The sequence below is a fragment of the Tursiops truncatus genome, chromosome 9 (assembly GCF_011762595.2).
Source record: "Tursiops truncatus isolate mTurTru1 chromosome 9, mTurTru1.mat.Y, whole genome shotgun sequence".
NCBI classification, from domain to species: domain Eukaryota; kingdom Metazoa; phylum Chordata; class Mammalia; order Artiodactyla; family Delphinidae; genus Tursiops; species Tursiops truncatus.
Genome location: NC_047042.1, coordinates 55,230,609 through 55,252,404, shown reverse-complemented (window position 1 = coordinate 55,252,404; position 21,796 = coordinate 55,230,609). Strand labels below are relative to the sequence as shown.

Here is a 21,796-nt window from a genome sequence, read left to right as displayed (position 1 = left end):
TTAAGGAAAGTTTTAAAGAGATAAATTTAAATAAACTTCAGCCTAAAGTATATGAAAACATAGGAAGGGCGATTCTACTGCTCTTGACGTAGAGGTTGGGGAATGGGGCACAGACAGAGGCGGTATTTATTGGAAGATCCACATTGATGCTTCTAGACCATGGATCATTGGCTACTGCTATCATTAAATCAGAAGGGGCTCCACCAGGGCCCATCAGCCAAAGCCCACTATTCTTAAACTGCTCCGGGTCATTCAAGCCTGTATTTATAATCGGCTATTGTCCCTAGAGATGGTATGCCTGCTTGTGCATCTAAATATATTCTGAAACCTTTCCTAGCTTTGTCTATTTTCTTTACTATAGGTACTCAAAAAGGAAATATCTGATTTCTTAAATTCACCTGGTACAAAACCCAGTTTAGAATTAAATCCAGTTGATATTTAACAGGATTAGGTTAACACTTATTTAGTTCATTTAACCTCCATAAGTATAGAATTTTCTGTCTAGATCTCACCTTTTACAATGAGAAGATTACCAGAAAATCTTCTCCTTTAATTAAATTTATACCCAAAGTCACTGTAGGTTTAAAAGTATGTTTTTAAGTGTCCCCTCCAAATACAACTATTTGGCCGAGGGCTTTTCTATTTGCTTGCTCAGAATTGGTTGCATTTTATATGTCATGGACCTGACTGAGTTTAGCCAGCAAAACTGCCATGCAGTAATTCCTGGCTATGTCATGGACACATCCCTTTGAGGGTGCAATAAAACCAGTGTTGAAGAGAAGTGTAACCCCCTTCTCAGTGACGAAGTCCAGCCAGTGTAATCCAGGGGCCCACTGGTATGAGGTACTCACATGAGCTCAGACCTAGAGCAAAGAGGCAGGAAGTATGGCCAAAGCCAAAGGACTGGTAACAGAAAAGAATAAAGTCCAAATGCCCATGTGTTAGTGCAAGTGTGGTCAGAGCCAGGCCAGCTTCTACTCAGAACCAAGGCAATTGCATGGCTCCTGCAGACCTTGTGGGAGCTCTCACCAAGAGCCCACAGGAGCACAGAAACCACGTGACCCCCAATCAGGAAGAAAAAAATAAACGAACAACAACCCATTCATACGCGTATTTCAATTCACCCCCTTTTCATTTTTTTCCATCAGAGATGAAAGAGCATCTAGGAGGGTCCATTTGAATGATGATGCTAATTTTTATTGGTCACCCATCTGTCCTTATTCCTCTGTTTGAGATGAGAAACAGTTGTCTTTTTAAATACCCTCCAAAACCCACATCCGTGTAGGTTTAAGCGACAGATTTCCTCCCCAGTGAAGGTGTGGCCAGGATAGTGGAAAACGTCAGCCTAAGGATTAGGCTAGGTCCTTCCTAAGCTATTCAAAGTCTCACACTTTCTTTTTATTAAAGCAAATTATTATTTGAAGAACACATTCCACATTTTGGAGCAGAATCCTTCAAAACAAAGATAAAACAAAAAAACCCAAGGTATTGAAAAAGCACACACTTTGTAAGAAACTAAATTCTTCTGCTCAGGTTAGAAAAACAAGATGGCTGCTTGCTTATTTTAAAAATATCAAAAGACAAGATTGGCCAAAAACAGAGAAAAAAAAAGAAATCCCAGTAAAGGTCTTGGTTTCCATTACCTATATTTGTATAAACGCTATGTGTTGTTTTAAGTAAACATCTGGCCTTTGTCCCTCACGTAGAGAATTCGTAGTTTTCTTGACACTTTGGCAAGAGGTACCACAACCCCCTGCCAGGCTAGTAAAAATCACACATTTTTCCTGCAAGGGAAAAAATGTCAATAAAAATGAAACATTAAAAAACATAAAAGCTCGAGTTGGAAGGCCTTGCTGAGGAGAGTTTGCTTCCTAATCAGCCTTGCACAATTGCTTTAAATTATTTTTAAACAGTACCACACCATATCGTTTGAAAGATCTAATACTGATACTGCAAGTTTGTTCAATGTATTGTTCTAAAATACGTCCTTTAGGGCTTCCCTGGTGGCGCAGTGGTTGAGAGTCCGCCTGCCAATGCGATGCAGGGGACACGGGTTCGTGCCCCGGTCCGGGAAGATCCCACATGCTGCGGAGCGGTTGGGCCCGTGAGCCATGGCCGCTGAGCCTGCGCGTCGGGAGCCTGTGCATCCGGAGCCTATGCTCCACAACGGGAGAGGCCACAATAGTGAGAGGCCCACGTACCACAAAAAAAAAAAAATTAAAAAAAATAAAAAAATAAAATACGTCCTTTAGATATAGCGACCTTGCCATTTAATCAACCTCCTAGAATAAATCATGTGAATTAATTTTTATAAATATTTAATGTCTTTTCTTGTATTCTACAATTTGACTCTTTAAGTTATTTCAACCAGAATTGAATTTCAACTGCTTTTACTACATAAAGGAATAATCTTTGTCTCACATTCACATCGGCACCTTCCAAGGCCCTGGCATTGTAATCTGTCATCGTAAATACAGAAGAAAATACAACCCTGCTACCAAAATATGACAAGCTCATTATAACAAGCCACTCATAAATCTTGAAACAAAGGCACCACCACACATTTTAAAAATAATAATTTTACACAATTTGCATAGGGATATTTTTGTTTGGAACCAAGGCAGGTATTTCTTTCTCTTTGCACACATAATACTGAAATAAATTATACAGTAATACCACCACCCACCTCTAAAGAGGGCCAGATATTAACTAACAAATAGTTGCAAAATACTTCGCAAACATGAAATGCAAAATAAGACTATAATGGCCATCAATTCTTCTGCATAGCATAGCAGTTGGATTATGCTTAGAGAGAAAGGAAGAAATAAGCAGTGTAAAAAGGCAAGTGCCTGGAAGTAAATGGCTGGGTTGAGGGTAAGAAGAAGGGCTCTATAATGAGGTTCCTCTGGATATTAAAATTCATCACCTCTTTGGTAGATCTTGCCACGGCCTCAGGGGGCCTAGATCAATGTGTGGAGTGAGCTGGCCCTTCTATATAAAGATTTAAATAAAAACATACAGCCCATGGCACAAAAACAGTCTCTTATTTGAAATGTTTTACTAGGAGTTCAGATAAACCAGAGCCTTACAAAGTCCTAAACCCAAAACAAGTCAGCTCACTTCCTGATTGATGGAAATGATTTGTCCCCAACTCTGACTGCCTGCCAGAGGTTAGCGTGCAGCTAGTGGTTGTGAACAAATAATAAGCAATCAGAGAACCCTTTTCTGTGCTCAGCCAGTGGGCCTAAGAAGTCTGCCTAGTGAGAGACCCTGAAGCATCATCAGGATGCCCTCCTTAGGGCTGTGCAGTCCCCTTTCACACCCTTCCTCGTGTTTTGGCTCATCAACACAGCTGGATCCATCAGGACATATTGAACTTATCAAGCTGCATGCTCCACTACAACAGAATAAACCTAAGTTCACATTCAACCTACCTATCCCTGACGGTCCATGTAGAGGTCTCAGTCTGGGAAAGCCCTCGATGCGAATCCTCAGCAAGAGAATGTTAAGATGCTATGGTTTCAGAATAAGCCACAAACTTAAGGTCTAAAAATATATGTCTCAGGCTTCCCTGGTGGCACAGTGGTTGAGAGTCCGCCTGCCGATGCAGGGGACACGGGTTTGTGTCCCAGTCCGGGAAGATCCCACATGCCGCAGAGCGGCTGGGCCCGTGAGCCATGGCCGCTGAGCCTGCGCGTCTGGAGCCTGTGCTCCGCAACGGGAGAGGACACAACAGTGAGAGGCTCGCGTACCGCAAAAAAATTTTTTAAATTAAAAAATATATATAAGTCTCAGTAAAGAGAAAACTCTGGTCGGTGGCCAAAACCGGGAAAAATAAGTAACAAGCAACTTCAGTTTTAACTCCTATTCTCAATACTAATGAAAAATTTATTCATTTATTTAGAAATAAAATTTTCTGAGCATCTGTGAGATAGACCATAGAAATACTCCTATGATCTGCAAAAGCAAGGTCCCGCCCTCACACAATTTACAGAGCAGCAGAAGAGGAGACAAGAAACAGGGCAAGTCAGTGAAAGGAGCCATTGACGGAACGCCAAGTCAGAAGAGTCTTCTCCCAACGTAGGATGCCTCAGCTGAGACCCAAACAATGAATCGGTGTAAGAAGGACAGAGGGGAGTGGATACATACCCCATGCACAGGAAAATCCTGGGCAGAGGCCTGGAGGCAAGAGAAACCTCATCCATTTGGAAGAACAGAAAGAAGTTAGTCATAAAACAGAGTTGGTAGGGAATGGTGAGAGAGAATGCTGGAGAAATAAGCAGAGAACAGGTCCTAGAGAGTGGGCTTAGGGATTCCGAGGGAGGTGGGAAACCACTGGAAGATATTAAGGAAGAAATCATAAATATATTGTATTATAAATTTTTTTCTGATTGTGTGGTGGAGGAAGAACTGAAGAGGACAAACACAAAGGTCTAGGCAAGAGAAAACGATGAACTGAGTAAAAGCAATGGGGATGGAGAAAAATGAACAGCTGTAAGAGCTATCTAGAAGTTAGGAGATAACAGGCTTGATTGGGCAGACCAGCATAGGGAGTGAGTGTTCAGACTGCTTGCATTCAATCCTGGATCTGCCACCTATAGGGAAAGTTACTTACTCTTTCTGTGTCCTAGTTTCCCTTTCCGTAGAATAGGAACAATAATGGTACCTGCTCATGGGATTATCATGAAAGATAAAGAAGCTAATTCACAAAGTGCTTAACAGCACTTTAACAGAACAGTTCCTGGCACATGACAAGTGGTCAAAAAATATAGGCCATTATTATTGAGTGCAATAGCTCAAAACTAGAAACAACACAATTAACTGTAGACCGTGATGCGGAAGACCCAACACTCTGTTGGGGTGACCCAACAGACTTCTCTACTATCCACACCTTCTCCAATACAGGCTGAATTCCAGTCAGTTTGTCCTTCCCTTGGATACTCTCCCTTGGCCCTCGAGTATTCTTTACCCCTTTATAGCTAATCTCCTGTTATAACTAGTAATTCCCTATATTAACCATTTCCTATTCAAATTACTGTGTGTTTTCTGTCTTCTGATTGGACCCTGACAAATATAGTAACTATTCACTGAAATGGAAAACAGGAGGAGAGACAGGTATTGAATGGATAAATTCCATTTTGGACATACTGGACTTGAGATGCTTGTGGGACATCCCAACAGCACTGTCTGGTAGGAAGCTAAGTATCTGGGGTTTCCAAAGCTCAGAAGTGTCCAGGATGGAGAGAAAAGCTTAGAAGGGAGGAGGCTTAAGTTCTCTAAAGTCTTAGTAAACGAAGCATGTGTGGAAATGCCACACGTCAGGGAGATAGATTTTATTTTTGTATGCTCATATGTCTCATCAAGAATCCCTAAATGTGCTAGGTATTTGGCAGCACATTTCATCAAAAGATTTATGGTGATTTCGTATTGTGTATGTTAGGTAATGTTCTCTTATACCTGTTAACATTTTCAAAGCTAATGGAAGATGTAGTTGAAAAGAGCCAAGCCCTATATTAATAAGATTAGAACTCTAATTATACTCTAAACTTGGAAGTTTAAACCCAGTCGAGGCAAGGGAGTAATTAGTCACATCAGCTACTCTGGATACTGACTGCAGTCAGAAAAATTAATTGATGTGCCAAAACCCCGAGTAGCAGCACTGAAGACTGGTGAACTGCTAAAGTTTGAAACAACTACATACAAGCATGTTTTGAAAGAGACCCAGGCTGATCCATTCCACTTTTTCCAGAGCCTGAACTCGGCCAACATAACTTGCTCCTTGCTTCACCCAATTCTCAAAAGTTTGGATCTACTGACCACAATAAACAGGAAGTTCCATCAGCAGTTTGCAAAGGAACAATTTGGAAGAGAAATGTATTAAATCCTCAGGGAAATTAAACCCAAATAATCCAATAACAACATTGCAAAATTAACAGTAGACTATGAATTGAATTAATTGCCTCCTGCTGTGGGGATTCTTGGCTACCAGAGTCCAAAATAAATGAGACCAGTGATGTCAACTGCCTAAGAGAGGTCACAGGCAAGTGTGACCTTGGGGTACATGTGTTTACCCACAATTGTTTTTCAACTTTCTGATTTATTCTGTAGATCTTTAATAGAGAGAAAGGTCTTCACTTCTGCCCATCTCATACCTCAAATTATGGTAGGTTGGTGAGAGAAGCTAGAGGTGGTACAATTCTTGACATAAAAGGTGCAATTTTATGACTTGCTCTTTTGTGAATTCAGCTCTAAGTGCCTGTATCTAGAAGTAGCTGGAGTGTTAGAAATCGATCAGTGCAAGGTCTTTTTCTTCTGAGAGGGTTGAATGGAGAGGTGGGAACAAGTAATGATTTCTCTAGAACCTAGGCAGTCTAGTGATAAAGGAGGTCTTTAAGAATACCAGTCAGGGACTTCCCTGGTGGCGCAGCGTTTAAGAATCCGCCTGCCAACGCGGGGGACATGGGTTCGAGCCCTGGTCCGGGAAGATCCTACATGCTGTGGAGCAACAAAGCCTGTGCGCCACAACTACTGAGGCTGCGCTCTAGAGCCCGTGAGCCAAAACTACTGAGGCCACGCGCCTAGAGCCTGTGCTCCACGACAAGAGAAACCACCACAATGAGAAGCCCATGCACCGCAACCAAGAGTAGCCCCCGCTCGCCACAACTAGAGAAAGACCGGGTGTAGCAACAAAGATGCAAGGCAGCCAAATGAATAAGTAAATAGAATACCAGTCAGCTGCTCCAAAAGAGACCTGCTTTGGCATTTCAGTAAATAAGCATTTATTTCTGTAAATTCTTTTCTTATGCCATGATGTCCATGCGCCTGTGGCAATGCAAGATTACCTGTTGTGGTCCGAGCGCAGGTTGGAAAAGAATTTCCAGACACAAGGCAGAATGTAAGGAAGACAGAGTTTATAAAAGAGAAGGGTCACTGCAAGAACAGCGGGCCGACTTCCTGTTAGCCAGGGAAAGTGGACCCCCTTTGCGGGCTAGTAGCCAACTTTTATAGCCTCAAGACAAAGAAAATTCCTGCTGGCAGGATGGCATTAGGTGATTGGTCAGGATGCTATAAGGTTGCTACATGGTGAATATTTTACCTGATATGGAGTCGGGGGGCTGTCCAGTTTAGACCAGGAGAGCCCATGGCAACAGTTGTTATGGGGGATTGGTTAATTCCAGAGTTTTTGTCCTGTGTCCTTTATGTAGGGTGTCCTTGATGCAGGGCTCCACATTCTCCCCTCTTTTTATTTATGGGCCAATCTTTGGCCCCTTAATACCCCATTCATGACTGACTATCTACCTATCCCCATCTCCGGCCAGAGGAGCCCAGGTTATTGGGGAAAGGGGTGATGACCGTTCCTAGCTTCTTCCTGCTGGACAGGGGCGTTATAGGGGTCCTGGGTTCCCGATACCCACTCTCTGTCAGGGTGTATTTACGGAGGGAGATGAGAGTCCGCGGAATGATAAGGTGGCTTGCTCCAACACAGTCCATGTGCCAACTGGCTGGTATCCTTGTTGTAGCACCATCTGGAATTGAATCTTTTGAACCTGTTGGGAGATGAACTTAGATAATGTGTTCATATGCAGGGTCCAAACAACAAAACAAAGGCTATCAGGATTGATGGTCCCAACAAGGGAAACAGCCATGTCCATATCTGGATCCCCATAGAGGAGAGGAGGCTGGAAAGCCAGCTGGGGCACTGTTCTGCTCTCTCTTTTAAATATTCTGTTAATTTGATCTTTTTCTTTAGACTCTGAAGGTCTTCTTCAACCTGGCCAGAGGTATGAACATAGAAGCAGCCTGTCTCATTTAGTAGGGCACAGACACCTCCCACCTCAGCTGTTATAACATTAAGGGCCCTCCTATTTTTTTTTTTTTTTTTTTTTTTGGCCCTCCTATTTTGTAAAAGCACCTTGGCCAGAGAGCCTAGGGCTGACTGCTGTTCCTCAATGGCTGCTACTGTAGCATTCCAAGATTCCTGGACCATGATGGTGCGATGGAGAATGCTCCTCTCTAAGAGGGGTATGCCTGCAAACCAAAGAGCCCTCTACAGACGCTGTGTACTATTTCAGGCAGTTCAAGAACTGGGTTATCATAAGCATGTCCCCCCAATCAGTGGTTTGTTTTTGTCTCTCCCAGACAGGTCTGAAGGCCTCCTTGAGGAAGGACCCAAGGTTGGGAATGCCTAAGGAAGCTAAATCCTTTGTAGTCATAATGGTCACCTCTGGGACCACCACAGTAATTGTGCAGGAGTCCCTCCAAAGTGTGGGAAGATCCATACAGACCCTGTTACTGCATAGAAATGAAAATCTGGTGCACCTCAAGGATATCCCTGTTGTGGGTCCCCAGAGCCAGGCCCTGACATTTTGGGAGTTTTCCTCTGGAAATAGACTGGGGTCCCATGGCCTAGGATTACATTGGGAAGGCCAGGCACTGAGGAAATAATCATCTATACATAAAGGGGAGAAGCCAGGCTCTGACTGATTATGAGTGTGATGGGGGGATTGGCATAACAAATTTCTAAATATTAGTTGAATTATGTTATATTTTGGAGGAAAGTCTTGTCGGGAGGTTAAACTAAGTAAGTGTCGGGTGGTCACACCGATCCCCACATATTTAGTTCCCAGGGCCGAGCAATTTATGGGTATGTGGTCTTCATTAATATATTTCTTAGTCTCATTTTTCCTTGAATTTCCCCAATACAAAGTGAAATTACCTTCATATACATCATATTTATTTTCCTCTGACCAGGGATTCCACTCCAGGCTAGTCTGATTTAAATTGAGGGTGTAGTTACAAAGAGAGTCATTTAGCTAGCCCCAAATGGGTCCCCATCCATCCAGGTTTTGGAAACAGAGCTGTGACTCATCTGCCCAAGCTTGGGCTAATGCCCATATCCTGTTTTTCTCTTCATGAGTACAAGTGGTCAGGACTATGTGAATGGCTTGCCAGGTCAGGTCAAAGGCTATAGTGAGGGCCTGAAATTCCTTAATAAAAGTGGTGGGATCCTGACTGAAGGAACCTAACTTGTTTTGAATTTGGGAAAATGTCAGACATGGGAAAGGGAACATGGACTCTAATAATGCCCATGTCTCCATTTGCTACTTCCCTTAGGGGGAGCATATTAGAACCTGTTTCCTGGCGTTGGGCAGTTCTTGATGTTGTGTGAGGAGAGGGGGCTTTCGCCCCGATAAGGGGGTGCCTGTTGGGGAGCTGTGGGTTGAGGCGGGGGCGGGGGCTGAAACAAAGGGGGTTGATGAGGTGGGGGACAGGAAAGGTCGAGTAGAGGGTCGTCTAGGAGATCTGCTAGAGAGGGAGACAGAGGGGGTCGGGGGGATAAGGCGGCAACAGAAAGACACATGCGGCATGAGTCCCTCAGATCCGGATTCTGACTAAGGGCCATAAAGGTCTGGACATAAGGAACCTCTGAGTCCTTTCCTTGTTTCCGGCAAAAGAGATCAAGTTGGAGGATCGTGTTATAATTTAGTGTGCCATTAAGAGGCCATTGTTCTTGGTTCCCCAATGTAAACTGGGGCCAAGCCATGTTACAAAAGAAAATGAGTCTCTTCTTTTTGAGATTTTCAGGGTCAAATTTTTCCAGTTCCTAAGGATACAGCCGAGGGGTGAGTCTGAGGGAGGCTCCCGAGACGTACCAGAACCCATTCTTCGCCTGTATGCCGTAGAATGGGGGTACTGAGAGTCACTGGCTGACGAAAGGCATTCCCTTTGTCCCAGTGATCTCTCCGCACGACTAAGGCACAAAATGGGCCGACTGTCCCAACAATCACATCTTGACCATGAGAGATGACCCCTGAGCGTGTGGCTAAGGCACAAACCATGCAACTGAGGTACGCACCGTGCACCATGCGACTTGGGCAGGGAAAGAAAGAAAGGAGATACAGTGGGCGGACTTCCTGATAGACCGGGGAGAGCCGACTGGCTGTAGCTGTAGCGCCCATCACTAACTCTGCTCTTTGTTCTCAATAAACTCACCCTTTTCTAAAATACTTCGTGTCTGGAAATTCTTCTTCCAACCCGTGCACAGACCACAACATTACCTAAATAATATGGGCTAGGGGAGCAACAAAATTAGCATGTGCGTGATTTACCAATCCTCTGCCAGGGTTCTTAAGGGGTTTGAGGTGGAAGGTAGGATGCGGCATCGTCATAGAAATAAAATCCCGGTGATTTATACAGTTTTGCCAAATAAGGCCCACAGGGCAAATACAAAAAGCCTTGAGCTGCCTCCAGCTTCTCCTGAGACAGCCAGTTTGTCAAAATGCCAATCGCTGGGTCTTATGCACACCCTCCACGTTGCAGTTGACATTTACTCCTGAAGCTTTTTAATAACCAAACAGCATTTTACAAAAAGTTAATTAATGGCATTTTATTTGGGTCTTATGTGATTTGGAATTCTTTTCACACTTGTAATTTTGTCTGACATTTTGAAAATACTACGCCTAACTCTTTTGTGTGAAAAAAAACCACTTTTTTTTTTAACAGAGCTAGCATGTATTGAATACTTTTCTTTCCTTCTCCCAAGAATTGACGTAAACACCAAAAAGAAAATACTTCTTGTTTGAGCTCAGAGAAATGAAGCATTCTGTTTGGAATCTTAATGACGATGGCCCCAAACTTATCTAATTAAATGCTTCTTCATAAGGAAGAAACTTATTTTCAAAGTTAATGAATTTGCAAGCAGAAACGTTGCTGTCTTCCTAGAATGAATTACCCACATTCCTTACATACATATTTCAGTTAAACACTAATTAATGTTGGTGCTTAAAACACGTGGGATTGAGTTCGCTGTGAAAGTGAACTTTCCTTTGTTTTTGGACAGGATAAAAAGACCACAATCTCCCTTCATATAGACATCGGGCTGCACATATAAACTTAATTCTAGATTTTGGACAAAATGGAAATTATTTCATCAAAACAATTCATTTTACTGACTCTAGCCACTTCAATCTTATTAACATCAAACATCTTCTGTTCAGATGAATCAATGATGCCCAATCTTCACAGCAAAAAGAATTATGACAAATATTCTGAGGTAAGTTTTTAACTCTATCTAACATGACTAGCATAAACTACTGAACATCTGTCCTGAGTCCAGTGCTTTTGTAAAGAGTAAGGAAGAAGTTCGTGTTTTGTTTTTTGTCACACTTCAGCATTCGCATGGCAGCGTACGGCTCTAACTTGTATTTGGTAGCACAACAGCACACAGCTTGGCCTCTCACGACCATTTTAGTGCAGAGTTTGATACTTTGCAAGCATAAGGCGCATTAATTTTTGATTTGACTCAGAAGTGCACAGCTGTAATAAGTAGTTGCAGAAATAAGTACTGGATACATTTCAGCTGGACATTTGAATTGTCTTTCTATATCAAAGCAAAATGTTTATCCCTAGATGGTGGAATTCCCTGTTATTTTTATTTTGTTCTCTATGCCTTTATAGAATTTCCCAAATTTGCTGAAATGAATAGGTATTACTTTTTACAATCAGAAAACAGTTATTTAAAAATCTTCATATGGACAAACTTTCATGGTAAAACTAAATCCAATTAAATATTTGCTGTATTTTAAGTGGTTGCTTTAAAGTTGGTATAGTAGTGGTGTAGTAACCCACAAAGCAATCGGTGTTTTACTAATATAATTTACATACTGACAAAAATGCAATCAATTTCTTGAGAAATGCTTTTAGAGTGGAACTCTGAATATGAACAGGTAAAAAAGAAGTCTCCTCCAGCTGTACCCCAAAATGTGGCCAGCATCTCTGCTTTCATGAACCCACCACTCTGGCTTTTAAAGAGGAGGGAAACAAGAGAAATGGAGAGGCAGTGGGAGGTGTCTCTAAAAACAAAATATAAAAATCTATGAAATAGTTCATAAACAACATGAATCAAAACTGAAGGAGAATAACTGCAGTAAAATAAACTTTTGCCTCATTTCACTACTTCATTATGTTCTTGCTGCTCGAACACATTGCTGCATGCACTGTATATATTTTATTAATATTTTAGAGTTGTCTTACAATAGTCCAGGGACGGTGAAACTAGACTGCTTTAAGAAGCTTAATACAAATTATTTATTTTAAAAATTCTGCACATGAAAGCACAAACTTTGTTCATAGCTTTAACAATCCTACAGATTAAAGTCTGGATTTAACTTAATTTGGGGTTTAAATCCATTGCTTATAATAATAATGTTATTTTAATGGTTATTTCTAATTATAGCCTAGAGGAGATCTCTGCTGGGGAAAAGAAAGAAGTCTCAATTTTGAAGAGTTAAAAGACTGGGGTCCAAAAAACGTCATTAAGATGAGTACACCTGCAGTCAACAAAATGTCACCCTCAGTAGCCAACTTGCCACTGAGATTTGGGAGGACCATGGAAGAAGAAAGAAGCACTGGGGCGATGGCCAACCCGCCTCTGAGATTTGGAAGCAATACAGAGGACAGCATCTCGAGACATGTTCCTAATCTGCCCCAAAGGTTTGGGAGAACAACAATAGCCAAAAGTGTCACCAAGACACTGAGTGATTTGCTCCAACAATCCATGCATTCATCATCTGCCAATGGGTTACTTTACTCCGTGACCTGCCAGCCCCAAGAAATCCAGAATCCTGATCAAAAGAACCTAAGGTAAATACTTGAATACCAATTAAAATGCATAGGCAGTTATGTAGAGCTAATCCGGAAAGTTTAAAAAGGCTTACGTGTTTTCAAAAGAAGTTTCTAAGAAAGTTAGGTTTCTTGGAAGGCAAAAGGAAAAGGCACAGGGAAATAAACACCTGTAAAGTGAGAGCTATAGAAGGTCAGTTATAAACACGACTACAGGTATGAAATAATGAGATAGCTTCCCCTAAGCCACATATGGGCATCCCTCTCATTACTCTACAGCCAGTCACTAAGTAATAACAGGCGATGACGGAATCGGGAATTCATGCCTATGACATATTGTCCAACATTTGACCTCTCTAGCATAAAAGGTCCTGCATGAGGGAGTTGCCTGCAGGTACAAAGGACACCATCTCAATAACCCAGGTCTCAAATTCAGAAGATCTTTTTCCTCAACTTTAAATCAAAATTTCTTTTTCTAGGATCTTTTTATAAATAATTCCTGTTATTATAATCATTCTTTATATTGATATGTATTTATTGAATTATCTACTAGTACAAATCAGAGCACAAGCTACCACAAGAGGTTCAAAAATTTAATAAGCTACTATTATGTTCTAGTACAGAGCATATGTTAAAAAAATTTTTTATATAAAATTGAACCTGACCCTTTGGTTAAGACCTGAAGGAAATAAGGAGGCAGGTTGTGACATCAGTGAGAGCTTCTCAGAGAACTCCTGATTTATTTTTACCATGGTACTTATCCTCATCTGACATATTATATATTTAGGGTTCATCCTTTTTACTAGAATTTCAGTTCTATAAATCCCATAAGTTTTGTCCATTGTCATATTCCCAACGCCTACAACTGTCTGGCAGGTAGTAAGCCCTCAATATTTGATAGGATAAATGAAATGATATGAGAGGCACTAATAAGGTCTTACAGAGACTCAAAAAAAAAGAATGTTTCTTCATGTGGGAATCCAGGGATATTTCATGAGTTGGACTTTGAATGGTGACTCTATTTTGAACATTCAGAGACTAGAGGGAAGAGAGAGGGTATTTTCAGGCAAAGAGAGGAGTATGAGCAAAGGCACTAAAGCAAGGTGAGCCAAGAAGAGCTGGGGCTCAGTTTGGTGAGAAGAGGAAAGAAGACAAGAAGGGTGGGGTAAGAGCAGAGGGTGCAGATATTCAGAGCCACATAAAATATTCTGAATGTTGCTTATCAGGAAAAGGAGAACCACTGATGTTTCTGCTGAGGTCCTGAGATATTGTACAGGTAGAGGTTGGCAACTAATCAGATGTTGGGAGTGGGGTGGCGATGTGGGAGAGAGATGAGTCAACGGTAACATTGTCATTCTAAGTGCCCATGACAAATTCAGGATCCCATCAACATCCCATTCATTTCAAGTGCAACACAATTCAATTCAGGTATAATTAGGCAATTAGGGTCATGACCTGCATTTGCATATGCTTTCTTTTACATGCTATTGTTGTGATGGATGAGAATATTTTGTACTGCTTACATTTTAGGAGACTGGGATTGAAGAAAATAGATGATGCAGAATTGAAACAAGAAAAATAAGAAATCTGGAGCCTGTTCCTAAAGACGACATAAAGCTGTAACAACTCTGAGGTGAAGACAACAAGGCATGAAGTCATTGCCCTCTCTTAATAGATTATCATTCACAGCAATTTTTCCTTCTCAGTACAGCTAATATATTGAAAGTTTTAAAAAAATGTGAAGAATATTGTAATGTAAAGATGAAATGAAAGATGAAGTAATCTTGTCTAAATAAAAAGAGCATTGAATATACTTAAGAAGCCTCTAGTAATGGGGAGAAGAGGAGAGAGAGAGACTGATTTGCCACACCACTATCGTATGAACACAGTCACACTTAAGTAAAAAATTAAATAGAGGAGTAGCCTGGCAAATTTTATGATGAATATTAAACAATTTAACAGAATAACATGTTTGACAAATAAATGAACATGAATAATAAATTATTTACAAATATTTTTATACACCTATTTCTGCCATTGCATCAACTGTTAGTGAATCCGTGATAGATTGAAAATTTTTTTTAAAAGAAAGATAAAAGAAAAAGACAGTTATTAGATACCTAAGTGTCTCTTCTATCTATATCTGGAAATTTGCCTTCTGGTGTGTCTCTTTTCTCCTCACTTAATATTTCAAGTTTTTGATTTGCAGAGAAAATCTAATCACACTCTTAAAACTAACAATTTATAAACACAGTACACCACCACGCGAATGCACAGTGATTCAACTTCTGTCATAGAATGAGAAGTCCTTAGTCAGATATTAATCAGTTTATTGAGCAACCTCAATTCCTTAGGGTGCAAGCCAGAAATGGTATTAATTCTCTCCCATCCTGCCCCCAGCTGGGCTGTGTTGAATCTCCTTTTCCTGCTGGGTAGAGACCACCTTAATGATACCCTGGACAGACTCTAAAACTTCCTCGTCACTTCTTGATATTAAAAAAACTCAGTCAAGTCCAGCTGAAGATGGCAGCCTCATATCCAAAGGAAAGTTTCTCCTCCCCCATTGCTGGCAGGGCTGGGGGCTGGAAGGACGTGAAGTGGGAAAGGAGCAAGGCTGCTCTTTTTCTCTGCCGGCCCTTTCTCACGCCCGAGGTAGGGTGGTGGGAGGGAAAACGGTAGGCCTCTGGAAAAAAATCTCCTCTCCTATCTTCTCCAGGGTGTTGGGTGGGCAAGGGAGGGGGATGGGCAGGATGGGGATGGGAATCAAGAGTCCCTGTCTCATCCTCTCTATATAATGTTGCTTCTGCTACAAGGGAGTTCTTCGGGAAGCACTGAGGGAACGTCACACTGCCTAGGTCAGTGACCTAAGAGACCTGGATGCTCCTTGATCTCTTCCAACCACCCTCATCCCACCTGTACTCTCCATGGCCTCTTATTGCCAGAAAGAAAGGCTCAAGACAGCTACCTTCTCAGCGTCCACTTCATCTATAGAAAAGGCAGATGGCCTTGTCATGCCAAGGCAGGACTGAAGCTGCTCCTCGGCTGCCCCACCACGGCCCCCATCTGTCTCCAACCCCCTTTGCCCTGCTTAGGAGGGGCAGAGGCAGATCAGCAAGCCTACTGCCAATACAAACTACCCATCAGAAATGGGTGATCTGCTTCGTGATCCCACTCTGTACGAGTGATTTTCTAGGAACCTCTCTTGCTTGGTTTCGGGGTGAGGGGCAGCTGCAGCAGCCCCCTCCCAGTCAACCTCTCATACATTGCTGGGAGGGGCATGGGCCACGGCAGGGGCTGATGTGGCTCTGCCATCTCTTCTTAAACCCAGAAGGAGTGTCTGGCCCCCGCCATCCATGGTTTCCATTACAATGTCAAGGATTTAGAGCCTCTTTCCAGATTTGGTCCCCAGTTGCCCATCCTGAGCAAAGTGCAAGTATGCAACATCCTGCTGCACTAATAAATAAACAAAAAGGCCAATCGATCCCTTGATACTACATGATGCAAGGAAATCTCTTGTCGTAGAACATGGGTTCTTTACCTAAACCTTTGAAATTTATGGAAAACGTTAGGTGCATAACCAGGTGTCAGCTGTCCCCTTAACCAGGTAGCTTACTCTGTTTTAGCCACTTGCCACCCCCTTCACCAGCTTCTACAAGAAATCCATTCACATAAGGAAGTTTGCGATCTCTCTGCAGATCTGTGGGATCTCAAAGAGGCGATCACATTGCACATCATTACACTGAAAAAGTCTTGACTAGACAAGCTTCTTCTCCCAAGTCTCTCTTTACCTGGACCCCTAGCAGGGTCTCCTCCTCTTCTAACCTCTGATGCTCACTGGGGTGGCTTTATGGGCATGTGACCCATGTAGGTGCACAAGGCCCCACATTTGGTTAAGTGCTTTATTGTCACTGTCCTGAAATTCTTAATAATTTTGAACGAGTGCTGCATTTTTCATTTTCCATCGGGCCCCACAAATTATGTAGTCTGTCCTGCTCCCCCCCATCTCAGTCCTGCTGGCTCCTCTGCCTACTCTCCCAAAATCCAGTGCCCCCTCCCCCATTTATTAATCAGAGCAGCTTTCATTTTCTACATGAAACACCAGGGCCAACCTGTCACACAGGCCTGAGAGGTCTACTTACATCCCACAGTGGGTAAAAAATATAACTGCACAATTCATGAAATGTAGTCAAAACGCAATTTTGTGTGTGTGTCTCACTATCCCCTTTAAAATGTAAAGGGTGGGGAAGGAGATGTGCAGAAATCTTCCCCTGGCCCTGGATGGAAACTTGGCCAGATGCCAGGAAATTCCCTGATGCTCTTAGCTGTTCTTTGGCCTAAGTCAAAATGCACAGTCTCAATTCCATTGTAATCAACGTTTCAATCTACATTCTTTCATTCATCTTCAACACTTCACCTCACCATGTGAGGTCTGAGTTGGGGGACAGGAATGAGATCGACTTCTGCTCTCTTTTCCAACCTCAACTGCTTCCTCACTCTCCGGCTCTGTTGGACTCTTCTGGGATGGAAGAGAATTTGAGATGAGAAGGAAGGAGTTATAGAACGGTTCTTGCCAGGGTGTATGGATTCACTCTCAGGACCCAGAGGATGGTACCACGCATCATGGCTGGCCTCAGCCCTCACCCTGGGACACGGTCTTCTAGGGGTCCTCTCGAGTAGGACTCGAAACAGCTTCTGCAAATCTCTCTTCCCTGCAGCTCATACCTGGTTACCCACAGCTCGCCCTCCACACTGGGTGTGATCCCAACATGCCTCTTCTATCTTGTTGCCCCCAGACTCTTTAGCTTTTTGACCTGGAGTTGAGCATCAATTTTTTGTTTCTCTCAACCACATGGAACACATTTCCTCATCGTATAGAAGATGCTCCCTGAAGAGTAATGGACTCAGTAATCCCCAGCATGTGGGCATGGGTGGGGGGCATTCGCAGTAGGGTAACAATGCTCCCCAAAGAAATCTCTTCATAAACCCAAATCTTATACTTTCATGGTCTCCACGTGGGTGAGAAAATTGAGGACTTAGTGGAACCACTTTCCAACCATTTCCTTTAAAAAGTCTGCACACAGTGATCTGGCTTTGGAATTTTACATCTGTCAGATTTTGGTGTTTTGATTAAAACTTCACTTTTGATAATGAGCAAAGTGTGGAGCTTCAGGGGAAAGTTGGGGATGACACACGCTATACGTCAATGATTTTCAGGGAAGGGAACTTCCATGTGCTCTCAAGTCCACATTTCATACATCATGCTGTGACAATGACCTTGAGAAATACAAAAAGGAAAAAAAATGTACTGGCTCTGGGACCAGTTTCTCAGTGAGAACAATGAAAGGTCCAACAAAATGAAATAGTCAAGAAAGGGGAAAGCGTTGGCCTCTACTTACTTCATGTGTGTTTTTTCTTTTTCATTTTTTTCCATAAAGATCTTCCTGCAAACATTACATGACACTTTTCCTATGCAACTTATCATTTTATTTAATAAGCATACCAAGCTACATGTTATTCCCTAGAAACATGCACTTTCACATTTCTGTGCCTTTGTTCATGCTAATTCCTTCGGCTCAAAGGCCCCTTTTATACTTATCAAAAATCTTTCAAGACCCTGGTCAAATTTGGATGCAGCTGCATTTAACAGAAAACCTAAATAAAATTGTTTTAACCAAGAGAGGCTTTTCTTTCCCCACACATAAAAATGCCTGGAAGGGGCTTCCCTGGTGGCGCAGTGGTTGAGAGTCCGCATGCCGATGCAGGGGACGCGGGTTCGTGCCCCGGTCCGGGAAGATCCCACATGCCTCGGAGCGGCTGGGCCCATGGGCCATGGATGCTGAGCCTGCGCGTCCGGAGCCTGTGCTCCGCAACGGGAGAAGCCACAGCAGTGAGAGGCCCGCGTACCGCAAAAAAATGCCTGGAAGGAAGCAGCTCTGGGCTGGTGTGGGAATTCCATAGTCATCAAGGATCTAGACTCCTCCCATCTTTCTGCTCCATCATCCTAACCACAAGATTCCCACCAGGCCATCTCGCAGCAAAAACAAAGGGGCAAAGCACAGGCGTGCTCTTTTTCCAAAAGGCCCCATCCAACAACTTCCTCTTTCCTGTCACTGGTTGCCCCAATCTGCAAGGGAAGCTGGGAAATGTAGTTTCTCCTTTGGGCACATTGCCTCAACCACGATGATGATAGAAAAAAAGAGCATGGATATCGGATAGGCAACCAGACGGGTCTGCCCAGCCTCTCCTCAAGCTCACTTCCTTGTTGTATAAAATATATAGCATATCTTAATTTTTTTTCCTTCACTAGAACAAGGTCAACGCTATTGACATTTTGGGGCTGGACAATTCTTTGTTGTGGGGCTGCCCCGTGCATCACAGGATGGTTATCAGCACCTGTAGTCTCTACCCACTAGGTGCCACCCTGCAAATGGGACAACTAAAAATGTCTCCAGACATTGCCAAATGTTCCCTGGCGGGGGGGAGGCAAAATCGTCCCTAATTAGGAGTCCCTGCACTAGACTGTCCTAATCTTCTTTGTATCCCATCCCCAGCTAAATAATAATGACTGTTGATTGTTATGATAACTGTTTTAACATTTAATGCTGTTTTAGCCACTCCTGTTATGTTCATTTTTACACATGGGAACTGAGCTCACAGAGAACATTCTGAAAAAACGGGAGCTAACAAATGGGCTCCACCGAGGTCTGTTTCACGTCAAAGTTTACACTCTTCCTCTTCCATCCACTATCCTATCCACCACCGCGTCACCTACCTCCCATCCAGCCCTCAAATACTGTAAGCATTCAGGAAACATTTGTTGAATGAAGCTTTAAACAGAAAATATGAGTTCAATGGAGCCCAGGAAGAAAGTCTCAATGTTCTAAACATTATATACAGATTTTAGAAAGAAGGAAGGAAGGAAGGAAGGGAAGAAGGGAAGGAGGGAGGGAGGAAGAAAGGAAGAGAGAGAGAAAAAAAGATCTTAGATTCCTAGACAGCTTTAACCTAGCCACTCCTTAAGGTATCTACCTTAAGAGCAGGTAGGGAGGTGCCTACCTTATCAGAATGAATGACCGTAAAGGGTAAAAACATCACAGAAGAAACGCTGTACCATTTTTAACTTAGACTCTAAAGAAGCAACTAATGATTTTTTTTCCTTACAGCAAACAAAGTGCTATTGTTGTTGATGAATCTCAAATATCAGTTTCTGCTTCAGTGGGAGAACCATACAGGTCAAGAGAGCCACTGAATTACACAGTCACTGGCAAGTGGAGCGGGAGAAAGGCATCAGTAAGTACGCTCCTGACGGGTTAGGTCTCTCACTCCCTGGGCTGTCTGCAGTTTCTTATCAATCCCATTCATGAAGTGGGACAAAGCAATAAGGGAATTAAAATAAATCCGAAGTAAGCCTGTCCCAGCCCGACGATATGAATTGTGGGAGTACTTGGGTGTTGCAGCCTTTCCCTGCTTCTCACAGATTGATGTTGGTTACTGAAAGCCCTGTGGAAAATATAATCACTTTGCTGTTTGGAGTCAGACTGAATTAGGAAAATATTTTCTGGTGAACATTATACCCAATGTTTATTTTAATTTACTACTTATTAAGTGGCCTTGAGTTCCTAAAATGTTTATTAGACATTGCACATTTTATTCACTGTTAGAAGTATTAACATTAAAAAATCAGGGAGATTTCATTTGCCTTTTTTTATGTATTCTATTTTGCTATGGTAAAATATATGTAACATAAAATTTGCCATTTTAACCATTTTTAAGTGTACAATTCAGTGGTATTAAGTCCATTTCACTTACTTTTTACATAGTCGGGCACTATTTTCTAGTTATACTCACACTATTAATATTTAAGTAACCATACCCAAAGCTCTAACATTATTTTGCCTGCCAGGAAATGCCTCTGACAACAATAAGGTTGATGCTTTTTAGAGATGCTCTGATTCTGACAGACTTATTTAGGAATATTAGATTTTTTCACCAGAACATTAAATTTTTCCTAAATTCCCTTGAAGCTTATTTTGAAAGGAAGTAATTGTTGCTAATTTTTTTTTCTCCTGAAGTATTTTATGATCTCACTACTTCATACTATTTTGTATTCACCTAGGGCAGAAGCCAGTGCTTCTTTAGAAATACCTGGGACAGCAAAGGTTCTGTTACCAGTCAGATATGAGAACACATTTATTTCAGAACAGTAATGAAAATGAAGCATTTGATTAGTTTAATTTCCCTGAGAAATGAAGGATGGACGACAGCCATTCACCTACTATGTTATATCACTCCTCTTTGAACTCCAGGGCTCTATCACATTCTTCCTAATAGCCCATTTTTGTTTTTCATATATCATGAAGTTTTCCTCTCACAATATAACACAAAGGTAATACATATTATCACATTTGTAGCTTAGGAAATGCGAAGTATTATCACCCATTATTCTCTTCCTATATATAGGAACTAATGTATTATAGGAGTCAAACAGGAAAATCACTATTAGAATGAGGAGCGGCATAATATTATAATGAGATTAATGTGGAATTAATACTCTCTTTGTAGAGATAGAGAAATATTATTTTAATCATGAAGAAAAACTATCTCAAAATTTATTTTACCTCTTGGCAGATTTCCAGGCATTCGTATATTGTGGTTAATAAAACATAAAACTATGGTTTCACTTTGTTAAAATATGCAGCAATACTAATTAGCTACGGCCATGCACCTAATTTTCAAACTGCTTTTAAAAGATCACATAGCTTTTCCCTGGTAATTTAAAGCACTGAATTGTAACCGATATTGCAAAGCTATTTTTAACCACTAGAGGGAAGAAAATGCTCCACATTTGTACGTAACTAATTTAAAATTCTTAGACCAAAACAATAATGACCACAAGAGGGGCTTTCCTGGTGGTGCAGTGGTTGAGAGTCCGCCTGCCGATGCAGGAGACACGGGTTCGTGACCCGGTTCGGGAAAATCCCACATGCCGCGGAGCAGCTAGGCCTGTGAGCCATGGCCACTGAGCCGGCGCGTCCGGAGCCTGTGCTCCGCAGCGGGAGAGGTCACAGCAGTGAGAGGCCCGTGTGCTGCAAAAAAAGAGAAAAAAAAAACCACACCACCACCACCACAACAAAAAGTCTTTAAGATCCTCTTGTTTTATATTGTACATATACTG

The 21,796-nt window shown here is 42.1% G+C and overlaps 1 protein-coding gene and 1 long non-coding RNA gene across 4 annotated transcripts in view; one reads left to right on the top strand and one right to left on the bottom strand.

Moving 5' to 3' along the window:
- The window catches only part of LOC109548576 (uncharacterized), a 187,600-nt gene that overhangs the window by 117,634 nt on the left and 48,170 nt on the right, over nt 1-21,796 (bottom strand). The gene's annotated exons all lie outside the window — the stretch shown is intronic.
- Nucleotides 10,885-14,203, top strand: NPVF (neuropeptide VF precursor). Its single transcript, XM_004313294.3, has 3 exons — nt 10,885-11,053; nt 12,236-12,642; nt 14,152-14,203. Exons 1-3 carry the CDS (start codon nt 10,916-10,918, stop codon nt 14,201-14,203), a joined length of 597 nt encoding a protein of 198 aa, XP_004313342.1. The 5' UTR covers nt 10,885-10,915.

Coding starts and splice junctions, on each gene's coding strand:
- NPVF (XM_004313294.3), top strand. CDS start 10,916: ATGGAAATTATTTCATCAAAACAATTCATTTTACTGACTCTAGCCACT. Junction 11,054..12,235: donor ATTATGACAAATATTCTGAG/GTAAGTTTTTAA, acceptor TTCTAATTATAG/CCTAGAGGAGATCTCTGCTG. Junction 12,643..14,151: donor CCTGATCAAAAGAACCTAAG/GTAAATACTTGA, acceptor CTTACATTTTAG/GAGACTGGGATTGAAGAAAA.